Source organism: Danio aesculapii, chromosome 12, assembly GCF_903798145.1.
Source record: "Danio aesculapii chromosome 12, fDanAes4.1, whole genome shotgun sequence".
NCBI lineage: Eukaryota > Metazoa > Chordata > Actinopteri > Cypriniformes > Danionidae > Danio > Danio aesculapii.
Genome location: NC_079446.1, coordinates 1,600,852 through 1,614,732, shown reverse-complemented (window position 1 = coordinate 1,614,732; position 13,881 = coordinate 1,600,852). Strand labels below are relative to the sequence as shown.

The window sequence follows — 13,881 nt, the reverse complement described above, 5'->3', positions numbered from 1 at the left end:
CAGCAATCACAGATGTCAGTTTTTACTGTAAATTTTACAGATTTTATTTTACAGTGTATGACAAATAATTTGAAATATGGAAATTTTGCATACGATTTTTACATTTCTCTTTTATGTTAGCAGTTAAATTCCATCAACAACTGCTGCTGTTTATTAACGCAAATTTTACAGCTTTTATTTTACAGTGTACGACTACATTTTTTTTAATGAAATGCAGTAATTTACCTTAAAATGTAGAATTTTACCTTTGTATTTTACCTTCCTACGATGTTTTTAATGGGTAAATTTCAGCAAAAAAAAGCTGCAATTGTTTTACTGTCATTTTTTACAGTGTACGACAAAAAAAAAAAAACTGTAATTTATTGTAAAATGTAGACATTTATTTCACATTCCTTCCATGATTAGCGGTTACATTCCATCAACAACAGCTGTCAGTTTTTTTACCATAAATTTTACAGATTTTTTTAGTGTACGACAAAAAAAACCATGAAATACAGTAAATTATTGTAAAACATAGTCATTTATTTTACATTCCTACCATGTTTTTAATTATTACATTCCTGGCAACCACAACTGTAGTTTTTTTTCTTTTTTTACATAAATTTGACAGATTTTTTACAGCGTATCACACACAAAAAGGAAATACAGTAATTTACTGTAAAATGTAGAAATTTATTTTACGTTCCGACCATGATTTTAATGGTTAAATTCTGGCATTCCCAGCTGCTGTTTTTTTTAATACTGTTAAATATACAGATTTTATTTTACAGTGTAGGACAAAAAAATTGCGAAATACAGTAAATTGCAGCGCATCGATGGATTTGCTCTTCAGTATTTGGACTTTCAGCAGTGAAAATTAAACCCCACTGAACTGAACTAAACTGGACTGACAGTTTCAATTTACTAGAACTTCTATGTTAAGCTGCTTTGACACAATCTACATCGTCAAAGCAATATAGAAATAAAGATGAATTGAATTAAATTACTGTAAAATACAATTATTTACTTCACGCTCCTACCATGTTTTTATTAATTCAATTGCAGCAACCACAACTGTTATTATTTTTTTAACATGAATTTGACAGATTAGTTTACAGTAGTTTAAAATGTAGAAATTTATTTTACAGTAAATTACAACAATATTTTTAATGGTTAAATTCTAGCAATCCCAGACGTTGTTTTCGTACTGTAAATTTTACTGATTTTTTTCAAGTGTATGTAAATAACAAAACTGTAACAATGTAATATGAAATACAGTAATTTTTTTTACATTTATTATACGTTTCTACAATGTTTTTAACCGTTAAATTCCAGCAATCACAGCTGCCTTTATTCACGTAAATTTAATGTTTTTTTTATAGTGTATGACAAAATAAATCAATGAAATACGGTAATTTACTGTTAAATGTAGACATTTATTTTACGTCTCAACCATATTTTTATTGGTTAAATTCCAGCAATCACAGTCGCTGTTTTTTACTGTAAATTTCACACATTTATTTACAGTGTACAAGAAAAACTATATGAAATACAGTAATTTAGCGTAACTTATTTACATTTATTGTACGTTCCTACTATATTTTCAATGGATAAATTCTGTCAACAACAGCTACTGTTTTTTTTTACTGTAAACTTTATAGATTTTAGTTTTTTACAGTGAACAACAAAACAAAAAATACAGTAAAATACTGTAAAATGTAGAAATTTACTTTACAGTCCTATTTCTCCTATTTATCTCAAATGCAGGAATAGAGGTAATTAAGAAACAGATGTGACATCTCATAACACAGCTATAACTACCAAATGCTTTATCCAGGTCATCACTAAACAAAAGTCCCGCTTCATTTAGTGATCCAGTACCAAACTAGACCATCTTTTGTCACCAGGAATATGTAAGCGCTCATATCTAGGTTTTAACCCTTTTTTTTCCTTTAACTGTGACCCAGTTCTGGACAAAAGGTCTGCTGGTAACACACACCTGGCCGTCCGAGGTCCTGCCGCTGCTTTTATTTAGGCTGATTTTCAGGAGAATGAACTCATCTGTTATATAAGCAAGTACACCAGGTAGCCTCCGATCGCTTTTATAAACACAGAAAATCAAGACTGCACAGCTGTTCTGAATGACAGATATACCGTTCATTCATGAGCACAAAGAAATGACAAAGTTATTACACATGAAAAAGGTCAGCAGGTGGACGAGCAGCTCTGTGGATTCAATCCTTTATTTATTTACTTGTTTGCTTTTTAGTAGCAGTTCTGTGCATTCAATCCTTCATTAATTAATTTGTTTGTTTATTTAGTTGTTTGTTTGTTTGCATGTTAGTTATTAGCAGTTATGTGCATTGTCATTTTTTTATTTATTTGTTTGTTTATTTGCTTGTTAGTTGGTAGTTCTGTGCATTCTATCATTTATTTATTGGTTTATTTATTTATTTGCTTGTTTATTTGTTTGTTTATTTGCTTGTTAGTGATTAGCAGTTCTGTGCAGTCAATCATTTATTTATTTATTTATTTGTTTGTTTATTTGTTTGTTTGTTTATTTGCTTGTTAGTTAGTAGCAGTTCTGTGCATTCAATCGTTTATTTATTTATTTGTTTATTTATTTGTTTGTTTATTTGCTTGTTAGTTATTAGCAGTTCTGTGCATTCAATCATTTATTTATTTATTTGTTTGTTTATTTGTTTGTTTATTTGCTTGTTAGTTATTAGCAGTTCTGTGCATTCAATCATTTATTTATTTGTTTGTTTATTTGTTTATTTATTTATTTATTTGTTTGTTTATTTGTTTGTTTATTTGCTTGTTAGTTATTAGCAGTTCTGTGCATTCAATCATTTATTTATTTGTTTGTTTATTTGTTTATTTATTTATTTATTTGTTTGTTTATTTATTTGTTTATTTGCTTGTTAGTTATTAGCAGTTCTGTGCATTCAATCATTTATTCATTTGTTTGTTTGTTTGTTTGTTTGTTTATTTGTTTGTTTATTTGATTGTTAGTTATTAGCAGTTCTGTGCATTCAATCATTTATTTATTTATTTGTTTGTTTGTTTATTTGTTTGTTTATTTGATTGTTAGTTATTAGCAGTTCTGTGCATTCAATCATTTATTTATTTATTTGTTTATTTGTTTGTTTATTTGCTTGCTAGTTAGCAGCAGTTCTGTGCATTCAATCATTTATTTATTTGTAAATAAATACAAAATAAATCACTCGTGTGACTCTGTGAGAGGTTTGATGCCTTCTGATTAGATCTGAAAACAGCATTGGAGCATGATTATTTAAACATTTAAAAACCAGTTTAAGATAATTAAATTTAATAAAACTATCAAAACTAAAAGGTTATGTTTACATAAAACATCACAATGACGCCATCGCATAGGCTTTAAGTCCATAATTTGAACTGCTTGTTTATATATCGAGTCAATAGGCTTGTGACCATGATGTACATGACATAAAAAATGATCAAAGGTCGCCACAGTGGAATGAACCGCCAACTATTCCAGCATATGTTTTACACAGTGGATGCCCTTCCAGCTGCAACCCAATACTGGGAAACACACACACACACACACTACGACCAATTCCGTTTTCCCAATTCCCCTATAGCGCATGTGTTTGAACTGTGGGGGAAACCGGAGCACCCGGAGGAAACCCACACCAACACTCCACACAGAAACGCCAACTGACCCAGCCGGTACTCGAACCAGCGAGTTTCTTGCAGTGAGGCCACAGTGCAAACCACTGAGCCACCCTGCAGCCCTACAGCCAAACTAAAAGTAGTAAATATTAAAGTAAATATTTAAAAAAAATGTAATAAAAATCACAAAAGCGCTAATAGTTTTGAATTCAACTGTATATTAATGTATTTTTATTCTACATTTTTGCTATTTATTTTTATGATACACTTATTTTTATTTATTTTATTTGATTTCGTTTGTCATTTTTACTCCTGCATCCTGCATGACTCACAGATCAGCAGAAGCACAGTTAATCTCTCAGTGTTTTTTGCTCGTCTGTAAATTCTCCAGTAAATCTGCCCTGTTTTTCTCTCCTGACCCACATCTCATCTTTTCTTCTTCTTTTTCTCCGTTTCTGTGATTGTTCGTTGTTTAACCGCTGGACTGATCTGAGGTCAGTGTGCGTGTCAGCAGAGGTGTGAATCTCGCAATCACAATGTGCGAGTGCATTCATACAGAACATTACGTGCCTCGTAGACCTGCAGGATTAACACTGACATCCTCATATATATATATGGACAGAACACTGAAAAAAAACACACACATGCTTATTCATTTTTAGACCAAACTTCAGCTGGATAGCAATTAAAATCAATCATATTCTGCTTGATATGTAGTGTAAGATGCTGTACAGTATGATTATGTAAAAGTATGATGACACTATATCAGGGGTCACCAATCTCGGTCCTGGAGGGCCGGTGTTCCTGCAGGGTTTAGCTCCAACTTACCTCAACACACCTGCCTGGATGTTTCAAGTATACCTAGTAAGACCTTGATTAGCTTGTTCAGGTGTGTTTGATTAGGGTTGGAGCCAAAATCTGCAGGACACCGGCCCTCCAGGAACAAGTTTGGTGATCCCTGCACTATATGAAGAAATAAAATTATTAAATATAACAAAAAAGGTGACATTTTATTGTAATATATAGCTGAAGTCAGAATTATTCGCTCTCCCGTGATTATTCTTGATTATTATTGATTATTCTTTTGTTTCTTCCTCAAATATTCCCTAAATGATGCTGAACAGATTCAGGAAATTTTCACAGTATTTCCTATAATATTTTTTCTTCTGAAGAAAGTCTTATTTGTTTTATTTCGGCTAGAATTAAAGCAGTTCTTAATTGCTTTAAACCCATTTTAAGGTCAATATTATTAGCCCCCTTCAGCAATATTAGTTTTGGATTGTCTCCAGAACAAACCACTGTTATACAATGACTTGCCTAATTACTCTAACTTTACCCTAATTACCCTAGTTAAGCCTTTAAATGTGACTTTAAGCTGAATACTAGTCAAATATCTAGTCTAATATTATTTACTGTCATCCTGACAAATAAATCAGTTATTAATAATGAGTTATTAAAGCTATTATGATTAAAAATGTGCTCAAATACAAGTCTTCGTTAAACAGAAATTGGGGAAAAAATATAAAAAGTGAAAATTTTACTTCAACTGTATGTGTTTTTCCAACGCAATTTCACTTTCGCAATTCATAACGTTTTGATTTAGTGGTTAATTCGTATAAATTTGTTCAATCTCATTCGTACATTTTAGTACGATTTGCTTATCCACCCAATGACTAACTGGTGTAGGGGCAGGGTTTGGAGCCACGCCTCCTTTTAAAAATATCGTACATTTTTCCTACGACCGAATTCGTATGCATTGTACAAATTAGCCACTAAACTGACAAGCTTTATGGTTTATTTGTTTACTGTAATGCCAAGCAATGCCAAGATTGAATCTTTGCAGAAATAACATTGATACGTCAATAAGAAATACCAAAAAAAGCAAAATAAAATGAAAATTGAATACAAATTTATACAAATAAACAAACAGAAATATATTTCTACATCGATGCATTCAGACACAGCCAGCATCCCAACATAACATCAAAGATTAACATGGGTAAAGCTATTTACAAATACTATTTGTTGAAAGTTATTAAGTGTCCATGTTATTTCCATTAAACTATTGCCTAAACTATTGTCTAATGCCTAAAGGTCTGGTGGAACAAGCACATCGTGTTGTCCTTGTTTTATATCGTGTTTAATTTCTTCGCTTTCTGAGGAGGAACCATCTTTTTCACCTCATAAATTAGCCAAATTTGACTTCCAATACATAATTACATCACAAAATGTAAAATAGTTACATCTCCTCAAGAGATCGAGCTGTGCATTTCCGCAGACAGAGCTGTGAAAGTGTGTATTTAATGATGATTTTACCCAGAAACGTTCCTGTGACGCCGAGAGCCAGAAAACTGCTGATGACCAACAGAGATCCGACGGCCATCAGAGCCGCTCCGGTATAATAAACCTGAAGATTTTCAAGCAGATCCCAGCGAGATTGTCCCTTCATGGCCACCGTCACGCTGAAAAACACAAAACAAAAACATTACAGATTTACAGTTTTATTCAAACTACTCATTTAAAATGAACAACAACACAGGCAGCACGGTGGCTCAATGGTTACCCAGCAGACACACAACGTCATAAGACATTAATATTAGATTGGATTTAGGTCAGCAGCATCTAAGGACAATGTTATTCTGACGTCCAATAACGACGTGAAATGATGTTGATATTTGGCTGATTTTAGGTTGTGTTAGAAAGTGGCCAAAATACAACGTCGAGCCAACATCTTAAACCAGCATCATATTGATGTCTAATACTGATACTTATTCGTCAGGTATTTTAACTAAAATCCAACGTCTGATAGACGTCATGGTGGTAACGTCCACACATCATCAAGCTGTAACATCATCAGACGTTGATATTTTGTTGTTTTTAGGTTGCGTTGGAAAGTGACCAAAATGCAACACCAGTCTGATGTTGGACATTGACATCAGCCTGACGTTTGGTTCTGACCTCAACCTGATTTTTATTTCCTAGCAAAATGAAACATCCCATGACGTTGGGGTACAATATCAATCTGATGTCATGTTGAGGTCTTGTGTCTGCTGGGTTAGCAGCACTGTCCCTCACAGCAAGAAGGTCGCTGGTTCGAGTCCCGGCTGGGTCAGTTGTTATTTCTGTGTGGAGTTTGCATGTTCTCCCCGTGTTGGTGTGGGTTTCCTCTGGGTGCTTCGGTTTCCCACAGTCCAAACACATGCGCTATAGGGGAATTGATGAACTCAATTGTCCGTAGTGTATGAGTGTGTGTGTGAATGAGTGTGTATGGGTGTTTCCTAGTACTGGGTTGCAGCTGGAAGAGCATTCGCTGTGTAAAACATATGCTGGAACAGTTGATGGTTCATTCTGTTGTGATAAATAAGGGACTAATCAGAGGGAGAATGAATGAATGAATGAATGAATGAATGAATGAATGAATGAATGAATGAATATTTCTACCTTGAATGGCCATAAAGGTCAAAAACGCATACAAAAATACAAAAGATTATATTTATAGGGTATTGAGTTCATAAAATATGGCAGCTTTGAATGTAAACATAACGAGATGATAACATAACGAATGTAAACAATGTAAACATAACGAGATGAAAACAAAGAATGTAAACAATGTAAACAAAACGAGATGATAACATAACGGATGTAAACATAACAAGATGATAACATAACGAATGTAAACATAAGACGATAACATAACGAATGTAAACATAACGAGATGATGACATAATGAATGTAAATATAATGTAAACATAATGAGATGATAAAATAACGAATGTAAATATAATGTAAACATAATGAGATGATAACATAACGAATGTAAACATAACGAGATAACATAACGAATGTAAACATAACGAGATAACATAACGAATGTAAACATAATGAGATGATAACATAACGAATGTAAACATAACGAGAGGATAACATAACGAATGTAAACATAATGAGATGATAACATAACGAATGTAAACATAACGAGAGGATAACATAACGAATGTAAACATAATGAGATAACATAACGAATGTAAACATAATGAGATGATAACATAACGAATGTAAATATAATGAGATGATAACATAACGAATGTAAATATAATGAGATGATAACATAACGAATGTAAACATAATGAGATGATAACATAACGAATGTAAATATAATGAGATAACATAACGAATGTAAACATAACGAGATGATAACATAACGAATGTAAATATAACGAGATGATAACATAACGAATGTAAACATAATGAGATGATAAAATAACGAATGTAAATATAATGAGATAACATAACGAATGTAAACATCACGAGATAACATAACGAATGTAAACATAATGAGATGATAACATAACGAATGTAAACATAACGAGATGATAACATAACGAATGTAAACATAATGAGATAACATAACGAATGTAAACATAATGAGATGATAACATAACGAATGTAAATATAACGAGATGATAACATAACGAATGTAAACATAATGAGATGATAACATAACGAATGTAAATATAATGAGATAACATAACGAATGTAAACATAACGAGATGATAACATAACGAATGTAAACATAACGAGATGATAACATAACGAATGTAAACATAACGAGATGATAACATAACGAATGTAAACATAATGAGATGATAACATAACGAATGTAAACATAATGAGATAACATAACGAATGTAAATATAATGTAAACATAATGAGATGATAACATAACGAATGTAAACATAACGAGATGATAACATAACGAATGTAAATATAATGTAAACATAATGAGATGATAACATAACGAATGTAAACATAATGTAAACATAACGAGATAACATAACGAATGTAAACATAATGAGATGAAAACATAACGAATGTAAACATAACTAATGTAAACAATGTAAACATAACGAGATGAAAATCCAATACGGTACATTTTGCCTCTCAGGTTTAATAAACTGTTATCTGGGAATAACATACCTTGGAATGTATTGACTGACTAATCAGAAACAATTATAAACATAATAGTTTTAATAACTCATCTCTAATACCTAATTTCTTTGCCATGATGACAACACATAATATTAGACTAGATATTTGACTAGTATTCAGCTTAAAGGGTCATTTAAAGGCTTAACTAGGGTAATTAGGGTAAAGTTAGGGTAATTAGGCAAGTCATTGTATAACAGTGGTTTGTTCTGGAGACTATTCAAAACTAATATTGCTTAAGGGGGCTAATAATATTGACCTTAAAATGGCTTTATTAAGAACTGCTTTTATTCTAGCCAAAATAAAACAAATAAGACTTTCTCCAGAAGAAAAATTATTATAGGAAATACTGTGAAAAATTCCTTGGAATGTATTGACTGACTAATCAGAAACAATCATTCCAGAGATCTGTGCGAATATATTAATAATAAATGAGTGAATCAAAAAGAATCAATACATCTCATCATGTCACATTCTGAATGACCCAGGGGCGAACCAATGATTGGCCTGAAGTGAAAGCGGGTTAGAAAGAGAGACTTTTATTCTTATTTCTCTTTCTGCGCTGATCAGGAGTGTGTGAATGGAGGTTTTGCTTTGGCGGGTGTGAAGGCACAGATGGAGAACAGGCTGCTGGAGCGCTTGACTCACGGCTGTGTTTGTCAGACAGATTGACTGAATGTGAAGCTGATAATGCTCCGAAAACTCCTCTGACCCAAATCAAGAGTCAATGGAAATTTCCTGAGACAGACTTAAAAGTTATTATTCCAGAGCCCGCAGACTGATCAACCAGATTATATGAGATTAAGCCATCGTTTATCATTCTGAAGAGGCTGCGAGTGTAATGTTCTGATGCTTATTTGGTGAATCAACAATAATTATTATTGTTATTCCTGGTGAAGAACAATATAATTATTACAGAAATTAAAAAAAGACAACAAAAGAGTTATTAAAACATAATAGCTGTCATAACTCATTTCTAATCACAGATTTCTTTTATCTTTTCCATGATGACAGCATATAATATTTGACTAGAAATGTGTATTTTACATGCAAGCAGAACGGTCAGTTCTTGTCATGTGACTCACGGCATTCATTCAACTGGGAGCGCCTGGAACGGTAAAGTCAAGATAGGATACACGGCCGGCCGGAAGTGCGATATGCCCATCAATATAGCACTTTATTATGACACTGTATTACAATAATTAATATTTTTACAGTACTGTGATGGTTGAGTTTAGGGTTAGGATAGGGGTAGATGTTAAAAAATACAGTTTATAGACGAATTACCATGTTTGTAAACATTTAGGATGCGCACGCAGCGAGGTTGCAGAAAAAAAACAGGAGCGCTAGCATTTACAGCGAGGGAATGGCATCCGATGCGGTACAGAGTTTTCTGTTGTCTTAGAAATAAGTTATATTGATTATATATTATATATATTACTTACATAATGCTTTCAGTGTATTATAACAGCTCGTTATTCAGCAAAATTAACGTTAAAGTGAGCGGCGTTCATCTGACAGGTCCATTTGCGATAGCACCATCCCAATGGATACTGGATAAGACGAAACGACCAAGCATCCAGCCCCAAATATACAATCTCATTGAAGCTCCAAGTGATTTTACAAGAGAGAAGTTAAAGATCTACAAGTCTTTGGATGCCAACAATGGTGTTCTGTGTGGTCATGTGCAAGAAATAATGCTCCAGGATGACCAGATTCAACACTATGTAGAGATAAAAACCGAGGTTCTGCTTAGCCAAAGACCAGGGAAGAAGACAGAATTTAAAAGATAACAGAAATAATACTCCGTACAACTATTGTATTGTATTGACGGTTGGGTTTAGGGATGGGGTGGGGGTAGACGTTAATAAAATTCATTCATTCATTCATTCATTTTCTTTTCAGCTTAGTCTCTTTATTAACCTGGGGTCGCCACAGCGGAATGAACCACCAACTTATCCAGCATATGTTTTACGCAGCGGATGCCCTTCAAGCTGAAACCCATCACTGGGAAACATCCATACACTACGTACAATTTAGCTTACCCAATTCCCCTATAGCGCATGTGTTTGGACTGTGGGGGAAACCGGAGCACATGGAGGAAACCCACACCAACATGGGGCGAACATGCAAACTCCACACAGAAACACCAATTGACCCAGCTGAGGCTCAAACCAGCAACCTTCTTGCTCTGAGGCGACATTGCTACCCACTGCGCCACCCTAATAAAATGCAATAAATGGGAAATTTAATAAATAAATGTAAATTATTTTTGTTAATTTCCAGCCGCAACCATATCTGATCTAGTAACAACTGTCTGGAAGGCACGACCGCGTCACGTCGCTTGCAAGCCGTGCAGCTCCATTGGAAATAACGAACTTGCGTGAACTCTAGAAACGACGTGATATGCGAACGGCCCCTAAAAGGTCGCTGTCATTTGCGATCTCCAGCAGTTGATCTTGTACAGACATGCTGGATTCACCTGATTTGTTGCGGATTCATTCCTTGGCAGTTCTCGGGTCCTTCACTGGGCCTTTTCCCCTCAGCAAAGAAACTTTCTAAAGACGTCTGTTTCTTACTCATTTGGGCGTTCAAGTGACCGAGACGTAACCAAGAGATTACGGTCATTTTTCAAAATAAAAGATCTTTCAGACTCAAATAATAAATAAAACGGAAATAATTGATGATTTCTTGTGCAGCCTGGAACCAATTGATCCACGGACCGATACCGGTGGCCTGGAGGTTGAGGATCACTGCTATAGACAATCCAAAACTAATATTGACCTTAAAATGGGTTTAAAACAATTAAGAACTGCTTTTATTCTAGCCGAAATAAATCAAATAAGACTTTCTCCAGAAGAAAAAATATTAGAGGAAATACTGTGAGAAATTCCTTGTTAAATTCCTCTGTTAAACATTCATTCATTCATTTTCTTGTCGGTTTAGTCTCTTTATTAATCTGGGGTCACCACAGTGGAATGAACCGCCAATATATCCAGCACGTTTTCATGCAACGGATGCCCTTCCAGCCGCAACCCATCTCTGGGAAACATCCACACATACTCACTCACACACTACAACAATTTAGCCTACCCAATTCACCTGTACCGCATGTTTTTGGGCTGTGGGGGAAACCGGAGCACCCGGAGGAAACCCACACGAATGCAGGTAGAACATGCAAACTCCACACAGAAATGCCAACTGACTCAGCCGAGGCTCGAACCAGCGACCTTCTTGCTGTGAGGCGACAGCACTACCTACTGCGCCTCTGCGTCACCTCTGTTAAACATCATTTGGGAAATATTTAGAAGCAGCAAGAAACTCATAAAGATTTATAACCACTCAGGGGAGAGTAAATAGCAAAAATAATGTTCATTTTCGGGGTGAACTAGCCCTTTAAGAGACACAGTTTGAACACATCCATCCTACATTACTGTGGGCTCATTTTCTCAAGTCCTTTCAGACAGAAATGATCCATAAATCTTCCTTCTGCTTCTGTTTTTCAGTCCTCAGAAGCTGAAAACACATAATTGGGTCTTCGATGCACATGTTTGAGAAGCACCTGACAGAGGAAGAGGAGCTTTCAGAAGGACAAGAGAGGAAGGTCGGAGTCATGAAGAAACGTGATGTTTGTTTTCTGGGTCAGGGCTACACATTGACACTTAACTATTCAGCAGACAAAAAGATCAAGCTTTAAAAGAGCTCCTTTTGTGTGTGCTTTTCCACACCTCCAGCTTTCTTTAGTGTGCGACCGTGCTGTTTGAGCATGAAAAAGGTCTGCGAAGTTACAAAGCAACGGATCAGATTGGCAAAGAACACATTTGTTTTGCATCTAAAAGGTAAAAATGCTAAGGAATTAAAAGAAAACATCAGATAAAAGAGTTGTCATACCAACTTGCTAATGTAAACAAGCTTGGAACATTTGCCCCGCCTCCAAATTGTTCTGATTGGTCCACTGCTTTGAAACTGGTATTGATATTGAAAATTTAAAGCTGCTGAATGTACGGTTTGACTCTTCTAAATTATAGAAATACGCTCACATGGTTGTAGATATATCCAAAACATGTTTATCTGTAAAACAATGATAAGCCAGTTATTCTCCTTTGAGGAGCTTTCCAATGCACACACTTTTTACTTTCACTTTTGAAAAGAGACAGAATTTCTGCGCAGAATTTCTGTCTCTTTCAGAAATCCTGAGTTTATATCTTTTAATTCTGAGTTTATATCTGTCATTTATAGCTCTCTTTTCCTTTTTAAACACTCCTCCTCTGCCATCAGATAAAAGAGTTGTCATACCAACTTGCTAATGTAAACAAGCTTGGAACACTTGCCCCGCCTCCAAGTTGTTCTCATTGGTCCACTGCTTTGAAACTGGTATTGATATTGAAAATTTAAAGCTGCTGAATATACGGTTTGACTCTTCTAAATTATAGAAATATTGTAACATGGTTGTAGATATATCCAAAACATGTTTATCTGTAAAACAATGCTGAAGCTAGTTATTCTCCTTTAAATAACTTTGCAATGCTCGCTCACTTTTTACTTTCACTTTTGAGATGAACAGAGTTTCTGCACTTCATGTATCTTTGAGAAATCCTGAGTTTATATCTGTCATTTTCAGCTCTCTTTACCTATTTAAACGCTCCTCCTCTGCCATCAGATAAAACAGTTGTCATACTAACTTGCTACGGTAAACAGAAGCTCGTAAGACTTGCCCCGCCTCCAATTTCTTCTGATTGGTCCACTGCTTTGGAATTGATAATGATATTGAAAATTTAAAGCTGCTGAATGTACGGTTTGACTCTTCTTAATCATAGAAATACTGTAACATGGTTGTATATATATCCAAAACATGTTTGGTTATCTGTAAAACAATGCTGAAGCCAGTTATTCTCCTTTAAATAACTTTGCAATGCTCGCTCACTTTTTACTTTCACTTTTGAAATGAACAGAGTTTCTGCGCTTCATGTATCTTTCATAAATCCTGAGTTTAAATCTTTCAATTCTGAGTTTATATCTGTCATTTTCAGCTCTCTTTTCCTTTTTAAACGCTCCTCCTCTGCCATCAGATAAAACAGTTGTCATGTCAACTTGCTACTGTAAACAGAAGCTTGTAACACTTGCTCCGCCTCCAAGTTGTTCTGATTGGTCCACTGCTTTGGAACTGATATTGAACAATGCTGAAGCCAGTTATTCTCCTTTAAATAGCTTTGCAATGCTCGCTCACTTTTAACTTTCACTTTTGAAATGAACAGAATTTCG

At 34.5% G+C, this 13,881-nt stretch overlaps 1 protein-coding gene across 1 annotated transcript in view; it reads right to left on the bottom strand.

Moving 5' to 3' along the window:
- Window positions 1–13,881, bottom strand: part of pemt (phosphatidylethanolamine N-methyltransferase) — a 112,553-nt gene that overhangs the window by 31,979 nt on the left and 66,693 nt on the right. Inside the window, exon 4 of the mRNA XM_056469448.1 lies at window positions 5,950–6,095. Within this exon, the coding sequence (XP_056325423.1) occupies window positions 5,950–6,095 (146 nt within the window). The remainder of the gene's footprint in view (window positions 1–5,949; window positions 6,096–13,881) is intronic.